Here is a 24,934-nt window from a genome sequence, read left to right on the forward strand (position 1 = left end):
AAGCTTGAAGAAATCTGAATGTAGACTTAACAAAAAGCTAGTTTGAGACATTTGAGATAGGCAATCCTCTACGCTTATAGTAACTCTACTCCTATAGTCACCTAAATTACCCCAAAGCATTCCCCTCCTCCTCTCCCCTTTTTTCCTTCTAAATCAGACAAACATTGATTGGAAATTAGAAGAGAACTAATTAGAAAAGAACTGTATTACAAGGCAGAAGTTTCTGGGGTTTTTCATCCCCCATCTGGGGTATGAAATACTGCATAGGTGAAAGACAGTAAGGCTTAGTAGACAGGTTAACAAATATTTTATTAGTTTGTAATACATACAACTTAAGAAACGCTTTAAAAATTATATTGGAGTCCATTCCAAATCTGGGTCAGGTCAGGAAAAACAATGCTGATGTATTAAATAATATTCTATAATTCAACAATAGATTATATTCAGTAATTTAGCAGACATGGTTAAATAGTTTTAAATATGCGTATTTACAACTGTGCAGCCTTAAAAAAAAAAAAAAAAAAAAAGGAAAAAAAAGTCCTTTTCTTTCTATCTTCTCTCTCCAAAGCTTGTGAACACAGTACTGGCCTCTAAGCTTTCAGACTCTCACCCAGACTTAAAATGTTTGAAGAGGAATGTTACAATAGTGGAAATCACAGCAACCCTATCTTTCTAACCTCTTTATTAGAAGGAATCCTCAGTAGGCATAATTACCACCAAGTCTATATAAATAGCAGCTTTTTTTTTTTTTTTAATACCCAATTCCATGTTAAATTATTGCTTATGCATTTTCTGCTTGAAATGGATTTTTAGCATAGATAAAAAAAGCATTTTATAAGTTTCTCATCTTGAAAGATAACATCCCATAAGTGACTTATTTTCTGTTACTGCTTTGTATGTTTAACACGTTTTTCCTAAGCACATACAGTCCTACGCAGTTCTCTGCAAACTTTTAAAGCAAGATGAATTACACAGGGTTGGTTTAGCACACAACATTTAGGCACTGTTTTTCTCGTTTATTGTTCCTTTTTACGTTTGGAATTAGTTTTGTATTCTCACTGCCATATTCAGTTTTCTACTGAAGAATCAAGTTACACATTTCAAATCTCTAACTACTCTGTGTTCCTTGTTACCTCGCTGAACCCAACTGCTCATTGGCAATACTAACAAATATGTACACTGCATATCCTAAAAAGTTAGAAAGCCTGCTGCAAGCATAGAACAGAGAAAAACATTCAGAGTTGAAGAGCAAGATGTGTATGTTGATAAAATGAATCGGTTTAAACACACAGCCACTAAAAATATCACTTATATTGCATCAGCGTTTTTTTTTTTTTTTTTTTTTTTTTTTTTTTTTAATTTCTAACCATGATTTTAAAAATGGATTCACAAACCTAAAATGCTGTAATGGAAAAATATATATCTTCAGCTAATTATGAAGTCTAATTTTCAACTTGAGGCAAAATAACTTTTAATGATAAAGTTATAAACGAGGAAAAAAAAAAGTGTGTTTCAACAAACATTATAAGATCTACTATCTGCCCTCCAAAAGTGAGCTTTTGCCAATGGTTCCCTTCTCCATGAAAGTTAAAACTAACTACAAAAGTCTATTTTACTTACCTGAATTATCCTAACTAGATCCTACTCCTGGGCCCTCAGATATACTCTCATATGGCAGGAGCTGTCTGGGGAAGTCAATAATTTTCTTTGGAAACAATTAGCCATGCATTACAGGCTCCAGCCTAGGAAAAGACTGGTCTGTACTCACTCCACAGCTCTCATCAGCACTTCCTTTTTGGTCTGGATATTTTAAACTAAAAAGATGCTGAGTTAAGGATGCTAACCTCCATATCTGCGTAACAGCAGACGTCTATAAATCAGGGCATAACCAAAAGAAATTAATAACACACTTGTTCTAATAAGAATACAATAGAAATGAAGACAGTTTAGATAATTACCAAAATGGATTGCTAGCCTTTACTTAACTTTCATTATTCAATACAATTTCGTATGTTTCAAAACCATTTTCCATCAGACTCCGAGAATTTCAAACCTAATACTTGAGATCAGTCTTTTGGGTGTTGCTTCTCCTAATTTCTACATTTCATCCCACTAAATCTTTCCTAAAAGGCTGTTGTATTCTCAAGAGGCAAGCATTTATGAATCTTTGTCAAGAAAATAAGACTTAATGAAATATTAATGAGCTAAATGAACAAGAAGATTTTTTTAAAGGTAACTACCATGAAAACAGTAACATTTAGTTAATAGATGTATTATCCAAATGTCATGTGGCAGAGATACACACACCAGAGCAGTGTAAAGAAACAGTTTCGTGCAAGGACCCCCTTTTTAAAATATGCAAAAATATCTTCTAATTTAATCCTGCTGACCGGAACATCAGTGTGCAGTAAGATTCAGTTAAAAAAAAATAATGAACTGCAGAACAGTGTTACTAACAAAATAACTGGAATGGATGTCTGTAACTAATGTAAAATAAACGCAGGACGTTTTCTGCAGTGAAAGTGTTTGCTTCTTGAGTATTTCTCCCCTTGAATCTTTTCTATTTCCCTAAGAATGATACAGTTTGCTCAATACCAGTGTCCCGATTCATCCAACCGGCAGAGAGAAGAACTTTACACAAAGAACAAACACAGGAATGAAGAAGGTAGCACCGTTAGAAATAATCACTCTATCCAAATCGGGGGGAAAAAAACACATCATTTATCTTTATCCAACATAGTTAGACATTCAGCAGCCTAATAATACAGGGTAAAGAGAGCTCTCATAGCTGTATATTGATAACATTCGTAATGGTCATGCATATTACAATCAGAAGTTTCCTAGGGTGCCATTTGCAAAGTATGCCTTCATGCAGACAGGCATTCAGCTCATTAACTCCATGTTCATATTTCCTATTAGTCCCTGAGAAGTTAATATTTCTACCTACCATATGGCTATTAAAGGCATTATAACCATCATTACACTTGGCTGTTTGTGATGGAAATGCAATGTGGCTTTAGGGAGAAGCAGCACAGAAATTACAGCAAATTAGTGGTGATGAATGCAGATCTTATTCCTAAAATGCTTTCTTTTTGTAAGCAAAGTAGCTGAAGAGCAACACAAATTATTTTAGTCACGGATACAACACTAGCCAGTGCCTCTTACCCTTCTTTAATAAGTCACTACTGTGAATCCAAGACATCTGGGGCTCTGAGACCTCTCTAATTGAGCATTTCCTTTACATAAAATCATCTGGATTTTGACCTAATGTAGGGTCATCATGATCCTTCTTTTAATTACTCAACAGCAGCGCTTCAAGAACTTAAAAGAACCAGGGATTTTCTTTGCTTAACAAGTCTTTTGCCTCTTCAGCTAAAGTGATCTCTTTAAATTGTTCAGAATTCAAATGCTGTTTTTTGTGGCTTTTTTTTTTTTGGTAGACAATTTGCATTATTGCCAGCTGCTCAAAAAACAAGCTGGGGCTCCCAAAACAAGGGGGCTGATTTAAAATTAAGACTTTGGGGTGGAGGCTGGGAGGAGGGAATAAAGACAAGTTCTTTTTATTTGCCTTCTGGTTTATGAGCATTTACAGATTGCATTTTAAAGCTCTCCTCTACAGCTTTCAGAGCTAGATAAAATGACTTTTAGAAAAATAAAAACTGACTTAAGCAAGCATATAACTTTTAAACACCATGGTCTTGAGATTTACAAAAAAAGTTAAGTATCATTTAAGAAATGAATTTACAGATTTTAATTTAAGTCCAAGTACTGTGAATTATTTTTATTTTTTACAATGTACTCTACTTTGAGTATCATGGGAAATTTTGGATTTGCCACAGACATTTTTGGATTTACATACATAGTTTATTAAGATGACTTTCTGAGCTATTACAAAACATAACCTATATTTACAAGCATTTTAATTTCTGGTGAAATTTGCTAATCCCAGGATAAACTTCATATCATAGGTATTTAACAATGGATAAGCTCTACAGAATTCTTCATAGAGGTTCAGAAGGGAAACCTTTCTGCTTCACAACTTATTTCTGGCTATCACTAAGAGAATAATCTATCTTAGTTATATTACAGAAAGCAAGAGATCTTTATTGACGGGTCGGAGGCCACTATATCTACAAACAATTATTAGCTTTCACAGGGAGTCATTGATGCCTCTACCATTACTTTTTCAGGCTAAAGGTGACATAATTAGCAATAATCAGTTGCTAAATGATTGATATCAAGTGGCTTTCTCTCACTATTCAAGGAAATTGGAAATAGATAAGATTATTTATAGGAACTGCTAAATTACTAGAAGCTGAACAGATTGGACTATGTAGTAATTGCTTAAGCAAATATCAGTCTGTGTCTTAGAAGTCCTACTGTAACTTCTGGCCTGCTCAAACCATTGCAACTTCATCCTTTGCCAGCTGGACAAGAAAAGTAGTATCTTCTTACTGGCACACAAAATAACAAGATTTAAATATTTTAGAAACAACATCAAAGGAATAAATCCTGTTGACTGCTGCAGGCACTAAATAGATGTTTTACTAAATTTTGTTATGATCAATTTCTACTGTTATAAGTACTGAATTGAAAGGAATATGTTTTATAGCATTCTTACTAGACAAGTGTACTACCTCAGCAGGAGAATAACACTTCTGAGCAAAATTCATCTAAATATAAATCTACTTTCTCAAGTCTCTTGGTAATGTTTTAAGTCAGAGACATTGTTTTAATAAAATATCAGAAATACTTTAAGTGGCAACTTGTCTGTCTGCCTTACTATGGGATTTAGGCTTTTATTTGTTCAAAGCCCTACTTTGGACCCCTGTAATAGAATTCTCAGAGTAAGTCATAATGAAAATACAGAAATGCCTGCTAACCAAGTACATAACAATAGATACACCTAAAGTAGAACAGTTCTTTTATACCATTAGTACTTATTTAGAAGTTTTGCTAACAAGATGCTCTTTGTAAATCTTTAAGCCACACTTCATTCATTGCATTGGTTTCAGCACACATCACACAAATTAACTTTAAAATAAGCAGGTTTGGGTGCTGCTGGCAAGGTAGTCACGGAGTCACAGAATGTAGTATGGGAAGACTGGGTAGTAAATTAAGATCATTAGCTAATGCTGAACTCATTGCTGCTATAGTGCATCTCATAAGCCATACCCAACCTCTCTCTCTGCAGTAAAGAGCTACCAGTAAAAAACTGCATCCATGAAACAAACCTATCTATATAGCCAACAGAGAATTTTGATGAAGTCTAGGTGTAGTATATTCAACATTTATTTTATTGAAAACTGAGACTCGATGAGATCAATATATATTTCTGGTCACCAGTTATTATTTCTGTTCAGTTCCAACATCTCCCCTGCATCTCCAACCTCCAGAACCTCAGCTGCCATCAACTTTAGGCTTCTGTCCTCCTTCACAGGCTGAAATTGGTCCGAGATTATAACTAATACTGGGTAAAGGAGTGCTGCAGAACCAGATCTGTACTACAGAGGCTGACATCAATTTTAAAAAAAAAAAAATTGTAACTAGTTACTTTGGAGAGAAACCATTGTGGGCCCCCACAGACCAAGGCAGCACAAGACAGATATTTGTTAATTAAAAATCAAATTCAGTCAGGTCAAAGAAACACACTTGTAGGCTTGTTGAAAAGCATAGTTGAGCTATTTTCAAAGTAAACAGCAGGAATCCACAGACAAAAGCTGAGCAAAGGATGTTTTTTGGGAGCAGATACAGAGGGCTTGGACTTTCTAGACCAATCCCACTATCAAACATATAATACTCACTAGAGAATATTTTACAGAGAATAAATATTTTGAAGACATAGAAAAATAGTTCACAGCATCAAGGTACCTGTAATATATTACCTTGAAATAAAACTTGTGTTTAAAAGATTAAAAAGAGAAAATTATTCTTGTAGTGGTATCAACTTTTCATCCATACAAATATTAAGCAGAGTATATCTGTTTTTCATATATTCACATTATTGCTTGCTACCACAACTGTACAAGGAAGATATTCATAGCTTACATAAGTGTTCATGTATTTTAGATACATAAAGCAAACTTTAAAATATGATTGAGTAGCAATTTAAAAAAGAGCTGTGTGTGAGGATATGTACAATTAAGATACAAGCAGAAGAAATAAAATACAACTGGCCTGACCCAAGCATACATCATATATCCAGTTAAAAAAAAAAAGTCTTTATACTTGTGCAGAAAGTAAGCTTTGTAAACCACAAAAGCATAGAATGAGCAGAAGCGAGGGTGCAGTAACTAATTACCTAACACATTCAGATTTACACTGTTGTCCAGTGTACTTTGCTTTGATTACTTTTGATACATGGCACCTGCATTTGGATCTGGAACTGGACTGTTCAAGATTTCTTCAGTAACTTTCTTCTGCTTATGTGGCTTTAAAAAAAAGAAACAACCCTGAAAGGTCCTCTTGGACAGTAAGTTTTACTAAAACAAGTCCTTCTGTACCCCTATATATTGTATGTGGTAAACAGTAGGAATAGAGCTGATACATGGCATTAGCCTGAATTAAAACACCTACATTATAAACTGCAATACTTATATATCATTGAGATCTTGAGTTCTACTAATCAGACACATGCAATTCTCTCAGTGATTTTTCTAGTCTGAGTAAAATAATTCTATTTTGCCTTTTTTTTTTCCCTTAAATTTAAGTTAGAACTTCTTCAGAACCAGCTGACAGGACTTCTTCATGAAAAGCACTGAGATTTCTACTAATGCAATGGCATTTGGGTTCCAGAAAGCACATTTTCAAAAAAAAAAATTCATCTCCTTCTTCTGTTGGAAGAGGCTAGCCAATAACCCAAAAAGAAATAAAAATATTTACAACTGACTAGTCACTGACAAAAGTTTAGGTAGATCTTAGAAGGTACTTCAGCACAAACTAATAATTAAAAGGACTTACACGATGGACAATCAATCAGTTGTGTCATTTTGGGTTTAAAAAAAATACCTGCTCACTTGTAGAACATTTTCAGCTGTGTATTTATAGTAATATATATATGTACACACGCGCGCGCACACATAAAAGACTCTCTGAAAATGAGGATACATTAACAAACAGAAGTAGGAAAAGTAATAACTTAAGTAGTAGGTAACATTTGCATGAAATGACTTTGCAGAGTTTGACCAAATGCACTTAGAACATGCTGTTATTAAAACAAACAAACAAAAAACAAACAAAAAAAGAATGGAAACACCACAAGAGTCTGTAGAACCAATGCTATGTCACCACCAGGAGAGCACCAAGCAAGGCACCATTGGAAAGACAACATACTTGAGTAAGTCTCTATAAATAAATCATATGCTAATCTGGTCGAAAAATCGGTGTCTTTGGTAAAAATTCTATAAGGATGACCTGTATAAAAAGAAAAGAAATATATTATTTAAGAGATTGCAGCAATCCTGTTTGTCACAATGACAATTCACTTTTTTTTTTTTTAATGTACATCAAGTTGTCACAATGACAATAACAATACTTTCCTCAGGTAGAAAAATGTCGGAATTATTTTCAGACAAAGCCAAAACTCATAAAGAATCAAATGGAATTGACAAAGTTTGCCTACTAATACTGAGCACATCTAAACAAACTGAAAGAACCTACTTAAGCATTCTTTAACAAAAATTATTAGGAACACATTATTAAAGAGATAAAAATACTAATTCAAAAAACACAAAGCAAAATGCATGCAAAATTAATTTTCAATTACATGTACAATTCCCTTTACTTCAAATTTGATTCTGCTTAATATAGGATTCTAAAATCAAGTTTATACTTCAAAAACTCATATAGAAAGAGGTATTATCTACTGCAAATTTTGCATATCAAACAAACCTGCAAGTAGTTAACAAACTTGAGTAATGTTTCTAAATGATTATGCCTCAGGTCCCAGTTGAAGTTTTAGCTATGTTTTGCATAACTACATAGACTTGTCAGCATAGACAAACTCAAGAATGCAATCCAAGTAGTTATCCTGGTTTATATTCAAATAGAAATCTTAAAGAAAATGTTCACATGTACATTTTCACATTATACGTTTTCTTTCTTTAGAGAGACAGTCTTAAGATTACCAAAACACCAGCATGAGTGTATTCATAAAATATTAATAAGTATAATAAAAAATAAAATACTTCCATCTGATAGCATAACTAAGGATTTTTTTATTTACTCGTAAGGGGAGCTTGAGTTTCTGCAAAGTTAAGAAAGAATTTTGAACATTTTTGATTGAAGAACACAACTTGGCTGCTTAGGGAATAAATGCTTCTTTCTGTGATAGCACACTGAACATGAGAAAAGAAAAACCGTCACATTTTAGTTCTAAGGCCAACACTTTTGAAATAATGAACACTGAAATCATGTCTGTAAATTTATTTTTACAGATACTCAGAAGTGGCTTGATGTTCAGCAGGGATGCAAACTGCTCAAAATCCATTGATCACTGAAACAGGTTGACCACTGGATGCTTCATAGCTGCCAGCACTTCTGATATTCAGGCAAGGTTTCAAAAAAGGAGCAAGATGAAAAGCTGGAAGTCTGTGTTTCTATCAAGAGAGTAAGGCCACCTTATATACAATTTAGCATCTCTGACAGTGGATGTAGAGCCTCAGGTGGACAAAGAACAGTATTTTGCATACAGGGGCACAATTGAAAGCAATTATTTTGAAAAAATTGAGGCTAAGAGTTTATTAATTAAAAATTAAATCATGACTACAACTTTACGGACAGTTTTAAAGAGACTAACAAATTAGTTAATTGAAAATGAGGAAATGGTGTAGGGGAGTCTATTAACAAACCTCATTAAATACACACAGAGATTGCATATTAGATGTTTCACAAATTGAAAATAAAACCTTAGATCTTTATCCTGTAAAGCTGTATGTCCATGCTTACACAGTAGTAATGCAAATAGCTCATTTTAAATTGTATTTAACAGAATGAATGAACCACAGTATTTATAAACTAGCATTGTACGTTTGTGGTGTGTTGTTTTTTTTTTTTTTAAATCAAATCTGCAAAACATTGGATGTGACAATTTTCCTTTAGAAAACCGCTTTTTTCAGTGAGATAAAAAAAACTTCATTTAGGTGAAGTTCAAATCTACTTTCCAAAGTTTGATTTATGCTGTTTGTAGTGTCTTATCATACATCTAAATTAACAAGTTTTGTAGAAAAGGTGATACAAAGTGTCTACTTATTCAGTGAGTTGAATAGAGCTATTCTGTATAAAAAGGCATTTAAAAATCTTTTATGTTTCAGGCTAGAATTAAGATCTAATGCAGAAACAGGGGAAAAAAGGAAAGGCTAAAAGGAAAAGATCATTTTAATATAATTTCCTACTACTAAATCAGTTTCTAAATCAATTTTACATGCATGATACCTTTGTTTCAAAGAATAGACAATTTTTCATACAATGAAAAATCACAGATAAGTTAGAACTAATATAGTAGATATTTCTCAAAGATTAGTCTTTATTTTTTACAAAGTTAACCCTTCCTGTCTCCTACTTACTAGGCAGTTTGCAGAAATTCTGCAAATTCTAATGTATCTTACACTTCAGCGGCTTACATTCATCCTATTTAGCACCCTCTGTCTACATCCAACAGATTTTCAAAACGGAAACATAAACAGCACCAAAAAAAGAGCAAGAAGGTTGCCAGCTAAACAAACTGAAATCCCACACTGGACATCATTCATTTTAAACTGCATACAACTTCTCACTGGATGTTTCTATGAAGTGCTTATGGGGTCTCAGCCAAAGACTGGAGTTTTAATTTTAAAGTGACTTAAAAACATTTTATAGCGACACCAATTTGAGATAAAGATACTTTCAAGACAGTTGAGGTAAGGGGCAGTTAAAATCTAAAAAGGCTAAAGGTTTCTTAAGCTCCAACAGCTTAGTTGAAAGGTCTTCTTCCATACTTTTAGACTTGATTAGCATCATATAAAACAGCCATATCTGACTTGCTGCGTAACCAAAGTTGTGGTTATTCTTTATACAGCATCTAAAATTTCACACTCCATCAGCACATGTTCGAGCTATTTTATCTTGGCAATTAATTTATTATTTTTTAGAACACAGTGAAGCCTTGTTTTCAAGTCATTCATAACTTTATAAATCAGTCCTGCACATGAAACCATGCATCTGTGAACCGTAGAAAATCCTTGCACTCAGGCGATTAAGCTCCTGACACCTTTGCTGATTAATAATCATGAAAAGAATAAGATCAGAAGCAAAATAAATGATCATTTAATAGAGAAACTCACAAAACAGCCCTTTAACTTACATATTCCATCATGTTATTCGTTTCACATTTCCTTTTGCTTAGTCTCCAATGCAAGCACAGCTAGACAAGGAGGAAAGAAAAAGAAGAAAAATGAGCTGTATTTTATTGCAGCACACAGACTAGCCCATTTGTCCACCTTTCATATTTTTCGTTCAACAAAAGCATCTGTTTCCATACTGTGCAATTCAAACTCCAACAGTACGAAGCTGCTCCCTGCGGCACTCACCTTGTGGTATAACCTATTGTTTTCCCATTCTAATAACTTCTCAATCGATCTTCGTGTCTGGAAGACAAATGAGAAAGAATTTTACTCTTGAGTGGTTTTAGAAAAACTTTGTTTTGCAGCTGCTTTTGTGTGAAAAGGAGAGAGGTACAGGACAGTGACTGAGTACAGGGTGGTCTGTAGTACTATCAAAACTTCCCTGGTATTAAATAGTAACCAGCACAGAAAACAACTTTTCATGACACCCAAATAACTATCTCCAAAACAGCGCAGAAAAATCTAACCATTTTGGAACAAAAGCTTTTCTCACATATGTTTTTATAGCAGCTATGGGTTCAAAACCTATTACAGAAACTTTAAAGTGATCCAAGTATAAATGCAAGCATAAATGCTGCTCTCTAGTACCCGTGGTCTCAATACACTACTTCGTACAAGGCTGGTATTTGAACCGACAAATGTTACTACGTCAAGTACAGATATACAGTAGTCTATTTGAGAAAATAAAATTTTTAAAAAAGTTACATTTATATCCAGATTCTAGAGAGCAAATAACCAAACGCAGAAAGTTATGGTAACTTGCACAAATTTAACTTACAAAATCTAGGATTTGTATAAAGAGCAAATCCTGTATATAGGAGCCTCAAGCCAAGTTTTACTGCCTGTCTTTACCACACTTGACACTTCAGATAGAGGATTCTGAAATCTGTTCCTTCACAGCTTTAAGATTACACACGCCAGCATTAAAGGACTTTCTGTGCTGTAAAGTTTCACGGCATTTTGAATATAGTTATTCAGTTATATTTACATTTGAGAAATACATTCTGACATTTATGGTCATTTGACTGCCAGAATATATACTGCTTAGCTCTAAATGGGATTTGCTACTGACTATGAATAAATAGAGGATAATTCATGGTGCCAGGTGTTAAGATGAGACCAACAGAGCTGCAGGTGCAAAAGGACGGAGCAATGACAAGGATCAAATACAACTTTGTGCAGCTGCAGCTTCCTTACAAGGCACAGAGGGGTGAGGGGAAGGGATGAGAAAGCATCTTGCTGTTATTACTACAAAATACAAGTACTGTAAATGAACCTTAACAAATCAAACTAAATGCCGGCCTGGCGAAAAAGAACATCTGAACGAAATAAAAATTGGACAACAAATTATTCCTTTTCCATCAAATACTAACATTTTGCTTTTAAAACTCCAGTTAGCCTCCGGTGCAGTATTGCGGTAGCATCCAAGCATGCACTGTGGTCACATGATTAAAAATTAGATCATGGCTATCTATAAATAATCAGCGTGCTGAATTTTTATTACGCTGTATTTTAAAAAGCGTAAGTCAAGGAATTATCCAAAAGGTGGATGTGCCAATGACTAATTTATCACTTCAGTTCGGAATTGAGTATTTTGAGGGTTATTGTTATTATTATGTTTTTAAAGACAGTGCCCTTTAACAATAATCAGCAGACCTCACTTGTTTCTTTGTAAAGATAGCCTTTTAGAGTCTGCTCTCCTTTTAAATGAAAATAGGGCAGCAGTTATGGTCACACTTTTGTTAATTTAGTTGCCAGTCAGCTCCAAATCAAAAGAAAATAAGGCTGCAGAGTGTAATTAACATTCAGTTCAGTCGTTTTGTCCCTTGTCTAGCCCCCAAGCTTTGTTAAAATTGCCATCTGAATGCTGAAGGCTGTAGGGAAATCGATTTGATTCTAATCGCACCATGAAAAGAACATGATCTAACTGCTTTCAGCCCTCCGTAAATCTGTACTAGGTCTTTAGCACAATGCAACTTCCAATTTAAAAAGCACTGAATGTCTCGTCAATGACTTTGTGAAGAAAAAAGAACAAGGAGCAGACATAAAAATTCCAATAGTTGTTTAAGCATTAAAGTTCATTTGCATCACAGCAAACCTGAAAAGGGCTGACCTCTCAAACCGCCTCTCAGGTCTATGAAGTTGTAGCCTTGACAAGCTCACATTGACAGAGCTCATTGACTCTGAAAGGCTACTCTATCAATGGTGAAAAATGGCAATAGGTTCTACTCTGAGCAGGCATCTGCCTGCCCACCCGCTGCTAAACCAATGGCAAAACCGATTCAAAACCTGAATCTACCTTGTAATCTTCCTTTCCAGGACCTTTTAATAATAGATTAAGATCACTATACAATTTAATTTCATTGTTTGCCCAAAGGGGTGTGAAAAACATCTAAGCTTTTCAAATTCCAATAAAATTACACATATATTACAATACATACACATAAATAAGAAATTGATAGGTAGTTATGCAGTATTAATTGGTTTATTTGAACAAGAAGCCAGTTTAAAGTCATTTGACTAGCATTAGATAAAAACACGGGCCGCCTCACGACCGCGATTATTTGCGTTCCCAAAGCCTCACACCCAACTCCTCCTGTAGCGTAACTTGGGATATTCGGCCATAAAATCAGGTCATATTATCCATAAACTGAAATGTTAATGAAAATTAGACTGTAAAATATTTCTGCGAACCTCAGAGTTTGGAATAAAAAGAAATGAATTAAACAGCATCCCACAATTCACTATAGTAAGTTTTCTTCCTACTTGACAGGTGAAAAAAAGCACTTGCACGTGCAGCTTAATTAATCACTGCTCTTGACATCTCAATGATTTACAGTGAGGAGCAGGTGAGGATATACAAAACCAGAAAGGAACACTTGATCTGAGTGTAGCATTTCCAGCACACTAGGATGACAAGCTTATATATTCTATCAATGGTGTACAGAAAAACCTATACAGCAAATTATTTGTTAGCTACAACAAAAGCACAAATTAAGTGGAAGAGAGACTTGCTTATTAGGAAGATTTAATACTAACCAGCTTTTACATTTTTTTTCTTTAAAAAACTCACACCAATATTTGAGCAAAGCTGAAACTGCAATTCAAGTATACTTTTTAGCATACCAATGATAAGAAAGTATGCTTTGTCACATATTCTGTGAAAAGGAAGATAGTATTTAATATTATCTACACCATTTTCTGAAATAGGCCTCTTCTAGATGCAATCTATAATGAAACATTTCTGTAAGATGTCTGATTCTTTTGAGATGTTGATATATGACAGTCTCCTCCTGAAAAACTGGACTACCAAAGAAGCCCAACTCATAATACATGTTTACCAATTCCGGTTGCTCCCAATTAAAATAAAAAAAAAAAAGTTTTGCCCTTAAAGATGAAACACACTGGGAAAGTTATGAACTTCTAATGGAGAAATAAGGCAGTAACAAAGTGCTACCTGGATTATCAAATGCAGTATCTGTCTTTTACGTCTTTGCAGTGTCTAAAGAAGTTCGGTTGCAGTTCCAGATGCAGTTGTGATCTGGAGTGGGAATTTGCGAAGCCACAAGGCCCCTTCCTGCAGTGCCTGACCTGGAACACGCATGCTGCACCAAACGGTACTTGTGAATGGGCCAAGGCTCCCTGAGCTCCTGCTGTCAATCAGTGAGGGACTGGACAATATTAAACAAAAGGTCTTACATGACACCCAAAATGGTGCTAATTTGAGTACCTCCTTTGCCTTAAATATTTAAGTGGGGATACAAGATAAACAGTAACACTTCATCGCTATCAATTTTATCCATAGTTGTCTGGTAACAACAGAAAAATCTCTCTACATGCATTTGATCTTTGACTTTGCAGCTGAAAAAAATATTTTCAAATTATTTTTTATAAAAACTTTACCACAATGAAGTATTAATAATTTTGAATAACACCTTGAAAAAATACACTTCATGCTCAAATTTCAAAATAAAAGGATATCAGTTTAAGGAGGTTTTTGTTGATTGTCATACAACCCGAAGTTGTATTGTACCCCATGTAAGAAAAGCTGAGGATCCTGTCAGAACTCCGAACTACACCATCACCTTTCACTCGACGGAAAAAAGGATGGAAGCAGGAATCTGTTCATTCTGCAAGCAAAGACAGACTGGTCTACAAAATTAATACCCAAGCTATTTAGTTATCACTCCAAATTCTTTCAGAGATTTATTCTTTCGTTGAGTTTAAAAAAATACACTTGGATCAAAAGTGTGGGTATATCGTTAATGTTGATGCACTATCGAGTATCAATGAACCATATTTCTGTTAGAAAACTACAAACAAAACTGGATGAAAAAGGTCCTGGTACTGAAGACAGTGCTGCTACACAGCTGGTTGGTTGTTCCTAGCACTAAAATATGCTCTCTGTAGAGTTTGTACTTTGTGGACTGTGAAAGAGGTCTAAACAATTTAAAGTCCTACTCTGGTGGCACATCAAAAATGTCAATGTTGTAATCAAAACTTACATAACTGAACTAAAAGGTATCTTTACCTTTGCTGAGACTACATCATACACAAACTCTTCAGGAACTGTAAACTGGTAAGTTTCCCATCTTACTGGGGAATTCTCTATTTGTGAAAGGCAAAGAGGATGTAGATGAAAGATGAGCTGATTTCAGATCCTGTCTGTTAGACCACAGAGGTGTATCTTGCATCATCTTTCTTATTAGTAGCTGGGACACTTCTTACTAAAGACTAGCTACAGTGTGCTCAAACCAGAAGCCACTGCAGCATCAATGCAAGAACGTGAGCAAAACCCATATTACACGGATTGAAGAATATCTGAAAATAAATGTAGCTATCTCATGCTTTTCATAAGATCTTGAAATAGCTGCCTTGCCCAAGAGTATTATTACTGCTACATCTCATCTTACAGATGATTTTGAGCAGAAAGTTAGCCCCATGATCAAACTTCATGATGAGGCAAAGAAATATCTTCACCAAAATTCTGGAGCAGAAGCAACTTTGACCTCATAGACATCACTCTGACCTCAGGGAACTTCCCCTTCTAACAGGCAGCCCTGAAGATATTGTCCCAAATCCAAACATGATCCACAAACTAACCTAAGTTGTATGGTTGTTGTTCTCAAGCCTGAGTGGGTACCGCAAGGACAGGCAAATTCAAAGTTTAATTAATCGAATCAGATCAACTACTTTCCAAAATAGTCTCTTGTACCACATCGGTGTTATTTAGCCAAAAGAAGAGATGGCTCCAGGAAGACCCAACAGCAGCCTTCCTATACTTAATGGGGTCTATGGAAAAGATGGAGGGGGACTCTTTAACATGGAGCATAATGATAGGACAAGGGGTAATGGCTTTAAGCTAAAAGAAGGTAGATTTTCATTAGATATAGGGAAGAAATTCTTCACTATGAAGGTGGTAAGGCACTGGCACAGGTTGCCCAAAGAAACTGTGGATGCCCCATCCCTGGAGGTGTTCAAGGCCAGGCTGGATGGGGCTTTGAGCAATCTGGTCTAGTAGGAGGTGCTCCTGCCCACGGCCGGGGATTGGAAGTAGGTGGTCTTTAATTCCAACCCAAACTATCCTGTGATTGCCTGCCAATATAAAGAGGACAAGCAGTGTTATTTGACATTATTACCTGTAATGGTTTTGAAAAGCTAAGCCAAAAACCTAATAAATATTTCTCAGAGACTCTGGTTACCTTGATTCCCAAATTCTAAGACTGTTTAAGAAAGCACTAAATCATGAAAGAGGTAGAGAAAGGAGAATGTATGTAGAATCTGTGCCTATTATCCAGAGCAACAACAGAGAACATACATTTCATTATTACCAACAGACTGATGGTACATTGTACCAACACTTTTGTAATGTACCGATGGATTTTTTGGTACAATGTACTGATGGTTACTAAGTGAACATTATCTAAATTCATTGAACAGAATCAGTAGTTACCAACTCAGCTCACATCAACAGCAGTGCAATGAACTGCTTCTAAAGCACCATTAGCATCCAAAATTTGGTCTGCAGAAGAAACATGATAGAGAGGAAAATTATCAAGGAAAGCTCCTGAAATTTGATTGGTAGAGTCCTATATAAGTTTCCTCTCAAGTACAGACAATCCAGAAGACTCAAGATGCTAAGGATACTTTAGTTATAACGTTAGGAGTTAGGTCACCAAACAAGTAGAGCTAGCTATCTTCGCTCATAAAATGACAGTAAGTAGAGCCAACTGCTCTGGACAGTCCCTGCCATGGAGAAGCCTTTTAGTGGAAATGGTCTTGACCCTGGCAAAATTAGCATACTTCCCGTGAGAAGGCCTGGGTTGTAGAAAACCCCCTTTAATGGGCAGATACACGTTGACTTGATCTCCGAAGCAGATCTTAACTAATGTTGCTACCCTGAATATCAATTGATAAAGGAAGATTTTTAACTCTTTTGTTTTAGGATGAAATTCCAGCTCTAAATCTGTCATTATAAGGGAACAACTGGGCATGACAATGAAAGGTGTTCACCTCCTGCTGGGCCACAGAAAATGAACATGGAAGATTGAATAGACCATAGCAGGAATGAAAAAAAGAACTGCATCTCTACCAAGTAGTAACTCATCTGGTATTGTCTACTGTGGGAAGTTGTAAACTGAACACAGATGAAACCTCAACCTCCATCCCCCTTTTTAAAGTTACAAAGATGTTAAGTTTGGATTGCAGTCATGTATTTCCAAAGTACCTAGTAGAATGCTACAGAATATAGTTCAAGACCAGTGTAGGTAGAAAAAAATGAAGAATCTCAGGTTACATCTGTATTAGAAAAAGTAACTGTGCCCAGAAATATTCCCATTCACTTCAAGCCAGCTGGCAGGAAGAGCTTACATCTTTATTATAAAGTTTTCCTAACTTCCAAACTACCCACAGTGCCTGCAACACCCTCATAATGCCTAGGAATTGTTATACATACAACATAGGACCAATGCCCGCCATGGACCTTCCTCAAAGTACAAATAATTCCTCAATACAAATTATTGCAATTTGATTCCTGCTGTTAGGAACATCTAAGGACAAGGGGTCAAGAATGGAAGAGAAGTTACGTGAAAGGCAGCATAAGGTAGTGAACTAACTTTAGCAGGCCCCACAAAATCCTGTGTGCATATTGAAGAGGATGACCCCTCTGAAAGGAATGGCCTGTAGTGTCCTGCCTGTCTAGGGCCTAACCACAAGAATCCCAGGCATGCTGATCCCATAGCTCGTTAACCAAATTGGAAAAAATAGATCTGTCTACTCTAAAAAAAATCCATCACTATCATCATTGTTGTTCCAAATGTCAGCAAATTTGTTCCAAATTTCAAACATTATTTTTATGGAGAACAATAAAATGGTCTTTTCTTCTGTAGAAGAACTGCCTTCCTCACCCTTCCACCACTTTCCTTAGCAGCCTTGTCTCTTGAACTGTTTACTCATGTTTTGTTCTCTCTCATTTGGAATAAAACTATTTTATATGCAGTGTTTGAGTTACTAGAGTGCTCTATTTATGCAGAGAATATCATTTTATCTTAGTTTCCTTCAATAAACTGAAAAAGAGAACATAACCCAGTGCAAGGCCATTTTGAAGAAAAGCAAGAGAAGAGGCACAGAAACGTCAATAACTCATGCACGCCATTTCTAGTTTCTTATTTTCAGTACCACAGCTGAAAAAGCATGGTAAGAATGGTCTGCCTTCACTACGTGAATCTCAGCCAACTCGTATTTGTTCAGAAACATGTCAAACAGGACACAAAAAGCAATGCTAAAACCAAAATACACCACTATCTGTGGCTCCCTCTATATACCTTAGCCATCACAATAGAAAAGGCTCTGTAGCATGGAAAGCATTATTTTGATAAATATTAAAATGCTGAGAGATTTCTCATTTACAAATGCTATTAGATTTTAAATAGCATTTAGAATATTCACCACAGAAACTAAAGATATATGCTACATTTACAATCAACATGAAACTTATAATTAAAAACCCAGGAAATTACAAGTTTAACTTCAGAATACTTATTTTTGAAACATATACTTATTTATATTTGACCTATAAAGAAACAAAACTACTATTTTGTAACTTACATATACTTGTAAGTATTCTTCATGCCAAGCTTATTGCCCTACCCCCCAGATAAGCTTGCAAATTAAAAGACATAGCAGAACTATTTGCTCCCATGCCTTGTTACCCACCAACTCACTATTCCACCCTTCAGGAAAGAACATGAAAACTCTTTATGGGGTGCTCTGAGGTAAATAAAACTTCTGAAAAACAGAGGCAGAAAAGAAAAAAACATGGAGCTATACATGTGAAGATTTTTACATTTATTATGTTCTGCAAACACTTTTCTCCTTTAAGTTCAGTAAGAGGAGGATTTAGTGACTTGTTTGACTAGAGTAACGCTGAAGAACAAATTTTAATTATTTTTTTTTTAACATTTTTATTTCATAACCAATACTAGAAATTAGATGATTTTTTAAAAACTTGTGAATATAATTTGAAGACAATGGACAAGAATATATACTCAATACATACAGACTCTACTTTAAGAAGTTTTACTAAGCTGATTAGACCCAATATAGACTTTGCATGTTTTCAAGTTAGGATAAATAAAACATGTTGGTGGTTTTTTGTTTGTTTTTGTGCTTCCAAATTAAATTACAATGTATTAAGAAATAAATAAAAAAAAAAGCCCCTTCAGTTTAATGTAATCATCACACAGAGCTGTTTGGAAAAGTATTATCATATCAGAGCATCTCTACTGCCAAGTTCCTGGCAGAAAGGCAGAACGGAAATTTTTTCTTCAGTTTTGAAAATCAGTTAAATGTTTTCATAGCTGCAATAAACTCAGCTAATGCGCTTTAACATCACTATCAACCACAAATTCATTCTAGCTCCTCCACCGCATATTTAATTTAATCAACGCTTTGGAAGTTGTAATTAGCTTATGTTTATACAGCACTTTGAAGATGTAAACTGCTATGTAAGTGACAATTAATAATGGGGTTTAAGCAGTATTCATCAGCTTTGTGTGAATTCACAAATAAACAAGCAGCTCTTGAAAGTATTAGTTCAGATCACCCTTAAATATCTCATTCTACCCATTTTAAGAGATTGCCTGTGTACCTTCCAAAACATGCAATTTGCATGTAGAATTGCAGTACCTCCAGATTTCTTAAAAGCTAGCATTCTATCATAGCTTTCATTGTTACTGCTTCTGTTGAAATTATTTATCCCATTTACACATCAGGAACTACAGCACTTAGTTAATACGGAAAATGAGCGTCAATTCATTTGAAATAGTGGCTTCAAATGGGCACCTCCGGCTGTAGTGCTTTTTGAATTATAATTCACTATGTCATTCTTTTTATTTAAAGAACAAAAACTTAAAGACTTAATGTCCATTTGTACAATCTGGAACTTGTCCCAGAAAGGATGGTACAATCTGAGTACAACTGCTGAAGATCATTGACAATCTAGATCTGCAAATGAGGGACCGCATTTCCTGCAATTTCCTTGCAGCTTTTACTCATCTAAATCCAATCAAGACCACATAAAAGGAAAGAGGCAGTCAGATATTGAATCAAATTAAACATTTATTCTACTGGTGAGGAGTACCAGGCTTTTTCTCAGATACCTCAATGCAAAAGAAGAAACAATACCATACAAAGACTTCCAATACTAGCATTGAACAAAGCAATGAGAAGAAAAATACAGCGAGGGGAAAGCTTTTGTTGCATGGAAGTGCATTAAAGTGATATAATTAACAGTCAAGCTTACAAATGTCTGAGATTTAATAAATTTATATTTTGAAGCACCTGCTGAATTAAGGAGACAAAACTCATAACTCATTTTGCACCACACAATAAACAGATTCTCATTATATGGCCAATCACCAGAAGTGTGTACTTTCAAAAGCCATTTACATTTGTGATAGCATTCCTACATTTGAATTTAAAGAGTTAATGAAAGTAGTAAACACACCAGAGAAAAATTAAGATAATCATTCAAATTTTAAAAACTGTGAAACTGTAGTATTCATTTTGTCTATGTGAACCTTAAATTTGTGTTATTCTTTTCTTCAGAGAAACACTTTTAAGAGTATGTCAGACTGATTCAGCCTTATGAAGAGACATTTCTTAGTTGGTCATTCTGCAAAAAATTACTCTCCTGTATTAAAAATCAGCGATTCTACAGTTGAAACTGACATTTCACTTAATAAAAACGTAAGCCTGAGAAAAACTCCCACTTGTTGCACCACTATGTATGCAATTCAACAGCAAACTGGGTTAGTCTTCTACTTACGTAGAAAACCATTTGCAGTTAGGAATTGCCAGCAGTACAAGCCATCTGAAGGGCCAAGATGAAGCTGGTATATTTATCTTGAATGATTAAGACAAGCTCTGCAAGTTCCACACAAATTTCAGTTCTACATGTGAACATACTCCTACCCTGAATCACTAGGAAAGAATACCTAAAAGAAGGGAAGAAACAGGCACATGTCAACCTGGATCCCTGGTTTTCTCAAGAAGTGAATACTTGCTGCTGTGACTACACAGAACTTTCTTCCAAGACACAGTAAAGTCAGAGACAAGCAGTACAAGAGTTCAAACGTTATTACTTTGTACTAAATATATTCATCTGCTGTGTACAAACAGAACTGTGGCACTACCAGAATGGTCCATAGATTGAAGGTTTTTTTAGGGAAAGAATACGAAATTGCCTATTTTCTGTTTTGCTAGAATCTACTGATCAGAACCTAGATGAACAGTTTGCTGTGCAGTTTCAGGTAGCTCACACCAAACAATCTTACTTTCTCCACTTCTGGAGAAAAAAAAGGGTCACCTCCTGCACTTGTCACAGCATTTTGACACAAACTGATGGGAAGTCCCTTATAAAAGAAAAATCTTACAACATGTTGGACACAAGTCAGTACTGATATCTTAGGGAGTACAAAACCTGTAATTCAACGTATAAGGAATTTAAAGGATTAAAATCTTTCTGCTTGCCTAATCTTGTTCTACTAAGGTACAAAGTTGAATTCATATATACCTATTCAAGCAACACAAGCAGCAGTAACTTTTCACTGCTTTTCCATGAATAGTAGCCCTGACTAGAATCATTACAAATTCCTCTGTTTGTTTCTTATACTAGAATTTGCAACTGTGTCCTTGAAAATACTCTACAACTTTCCTCCTTATCTGCTCAAGGGGAAAGAAAAAAAAAAATCTATCCCAGTCAGGTCTAGTATTAAGAGTTTAAATCTGGGAAAGGATTCTTGGCCCTTTCAGTTCATCGTTAAGAAAAGAAGTCAATTAATTCTTCTCTGTATTATACCCTTTGGATGTCCAACTGACACCAAGTTCTGAGTTCTCTAAAAGACAAGCTCATAAGCAGACATCTATTTGTTGCACTGCTGTTACAGATAAATGATGTTGCCATAAGATCTAATTAACTTACGGGATTTTCATTCTGGGGCAGTAATCAAACTGCCTAAACACATGGATTTGGTGCAATCAGAAAGGCTTCAGGCCATCCACAGTGATACAAGACATTTTGCTCAGGCAGCTGAGTCTTACCCATATTTTCACCGAGACTCAAGCTTGGAAGTCCAGCATGAGTCACCCAACTTTAAGTGCTGGAAAATGTGTGAAGTTCCTTAAACCATCTCCTCTGAACAGAGTATCCACATACTTTTTTCCAGATTTCACTTTTGAAGAGAGCTTATCTTAACTCCTATTCCGAGCTAACTTCAACTGAAGCACTTCTCTGTTGCTTCACTAGGTTCCTATACAGTACCTCCTTCCTCAGCTTCAAACTCTGCTTCCTAGCCCCAGATGCTACAAGCCCTTGACTTTTTTTTTTTTTAAATACATTGTTTAACAAAGTCAGAATGTTGATAATTAGTGACTTTTAGTATTAGATTAAGAGGCACCAGGTCAGAAAATGAGAGCTTGAAGCATCACCCCATCTTGCCAAAAGCAGATGATGTCACTTTGTACCACCATGTTACATCCTGATACAACAGCACATTATGTGAGAAAACAGCTCAAACTGAAGAGCACCAGAAGCTTTCTCCTTTATAACTTAAAAATTTACAGCAGCCATACAAACCTCTGTTTGTAATGAAGCTTGGAATGGAGAAGGTAGTCTTCTCTGCAAGCTAGTTAGATCACTAACTTATCTGTTGATGCAATCAACAAATTCTGATTTCTTGCAGTAGACATCCAGGATATACAGTTATCCTACAGAAAACTCACTAGTTCATGAGAGCTTGAAGATGTAAAACCAAGGCCTTGATATAATTCATGTTGACAACAACTATATTTTTTTAATTGGATTCCAACATTACCAGCAGGCTATTTTGTATGCAATTAAAACCAGTCATAAGTAACCCCTCGGAGGGACTAATCATTAAGCTCTACACAAAGTTAGAGGAGAAAAATGTGTACAAGTTTTGTTCTGCTTTGATCGTCCTTTTTTTTCTTTCCAATACATGGGGATTTCAGGCCTCTACACACTGCTTTTGCAGCATCTAATGCTACCACTGATACTTAAGACTACAAAAGCAGCTTGCCCAGCTTCTGGTTTTAGTAACGCCACCTGCTTGAGCATGCATGCATTTGTGCAGAAGCCCAGAATTGCAAATGCTTGATCAGTATTGAGAAGACGAGCAAGGAAAATTTGAGGGCCATATTGCAGAAACGTATGGTCACTGTCAACTTTAGAACAGCTTGATTTACCAACTGTGCAAAATCAGGACTTTGATAAAGAAAAGCACAATGGTGTTCAATGTACTGTACAACAATTTTTAGTATAAAGGGATATTACACAAAATAGAACATACACAAGCCTTGCTACAAAATGGAGAGACTAACAGCACCAATAGTGAGGAGAGGATGCAGAGGCACAAGAACTTCTTGCAAAGAAGCAAAATAGGACTAGCCAAAGAATTTTTACGTATATAGAAACAGAAGAGATGAGAGGATGACCTAATTACGTACTCTGGGGGAAGGGAAGTGAAAAAGAAGGCACATGCAAGAAACTTCTGTTCTAAGTAAGACACTTTCTAGTTGTTAATATAAGAAAAAAAAACAAACGTATTCATCTACATCTTGGAAGGAAGATAAAAAAATAAATCACTATCTTAAAAAATGTATTTTTTAAAGCACATGGCTATTTAGGCCACAGTGTAATTAGAAGCTCCTCACAACAAACTGTCAGTCACTGCCCAGTTCTGATGATGCTAGACAGGGTACTGCGGAGAAAATTAAGCTATTAAAAAAGTACATTGAGAATTATTTCAATAACAGTACGTGCTGTACAGTACATGGTTCTAGCAGAGACAGCAAAACTACCAGTCACTGAGTTGTAAGCTCAGCATTCTGACTGGGACCTGTTGTAGCTTTAAGTGGTACAACAGACAACTGAGATCAAAATGTGTAAAATCAAACCCATCTAAGCAAGCTCTAGCATACAGTTTTTGAAGTTGAAAAGAAACAAACAAAAAACAAAGTGAGAACAAAACCAATAGAATTTCAACCATTGAAAATGAAAAGAATAGTTCAACTTACTCTTTTACTGAGGCAGATAACTGGCCACATACTACAACCTAAAGTGCAGCAGCAGCAAAGGCATCCACAAAGTAGCCATCGTACATTAACTGGAAGGTTCTTCTTAAGACAACTGTTAACTCTACTGATGCTGGCTTTAAATTCTTCAGGTGCAACCTACAAGAAAAAACAAACTTCCTAGTACCACAGCAGCACGAGTTATTGCTCCTAGAATGCATAACACCTTGAACTCCTGCTTTTTTAATAGCAGAAGTTTTAAATTCCAATTTTTTATTCACTATTACTCACCTTTCCAGTTAAAGATGAAGGAAATTCTGCTTCAAATTTGTTGCTTAGTCCAAACCTGTAAAAATAAAAATGAGAATCATACCGGAATCATAAATAAGATACAAACACCTGATGTGAATCCTGAGAGTATTATTAGAACAAAATCAGCTCAAGGAAAAAGTATTTGTTATTAAAAGTAATTGCCAAGATAATCCTAACAGACAAAAGTACGCCACCATAGATAGTCTGAAACCAATCCTGCCTATAGACTTTTAGGCATTCTGTTGATTCTTCTCCAAACTCATCAAAACCTTTATAAGTACTTAAAAAGGGATGCGAACTAAGTTAATGCCATGGCTTGGATCCCCGCACCCCACCCAGTACAGATGTATCTTGAAGAAAAGCTCATTTAGCAGGCTCTGACAAAAATAACATTAGGTAACTGTTCTAAACATAAAAAGGGGGTCGATACCAGCTTGCTTATTCAGAAAAAAATACTATTTAGTTTCAGAACGCTATACTACTTAACAAAACATGGTTTAAATTTTACTTTCCAAAAAAACAGTACAAGTTGAAAATAAAAAGCTATCAAGTAACTTACGATGGGCTAAAATTACTGACTATTCTGTGTTGCATAAGGTCCAGATTATAAGAGTTTCACCTTGTCTTCAAAAAAAATAGTCTGTTTTCTA

The 24,934-nt window shown here is 35.3% G+C and overlaps 1 protein-coding gene across 1 annotated transcript in view; it reads right to left on the reverse strand.

Moving 5' to 3' along the window:
* Positions 1-288: 288 nt before the first annotated feature.
* Positions 289-24,934, reverse strand: part of CHIC2 (cysteine rich hydrophobic domain 2) — a 30,861-nt gene continuing 6,215 nt past the window's right edge. The window contains exons 2-6 of the mRNA XM_068680340.1: positions 24,264-24,318; positions 23,976-24,131; positions 10,566-10,622; positions 10,340-10,399; positions 289-7,413 (exon numbers count right to left, since the gene is read on the reverse strand). Of these exons, the coding sequence (XP_068536441.1) occupies positions 7,363-7,413; positions 10,340-10,399; positions 10,566-10,622; positions 23,976-24,131; positions 24,264-24,318 (379 nt within the window). The 3' untranslated portion in view covers positions 289-7,362. The remainder of the gene's footprint in view (positions 7,414-10,339; positions 10,400-10,565; positions 10,623-23,975; positions 24,132-24,263; positions 24,319-24,934) is intronic.

The sequence above is a fragment of the Anas acuta genome, chromosome 4 (assembly GCF_963932015.1).
Source record: "Anas acuta chromosome 4, bAnaAcu1.1, whole genome shotgun sequence".
Classification (NCBI taxonomy): domain Eukaryota; kingdom Metazoa; phylum Chordata; class Aves; order Anseriformes; family Anatidae; genus Anas; species Anas acuta.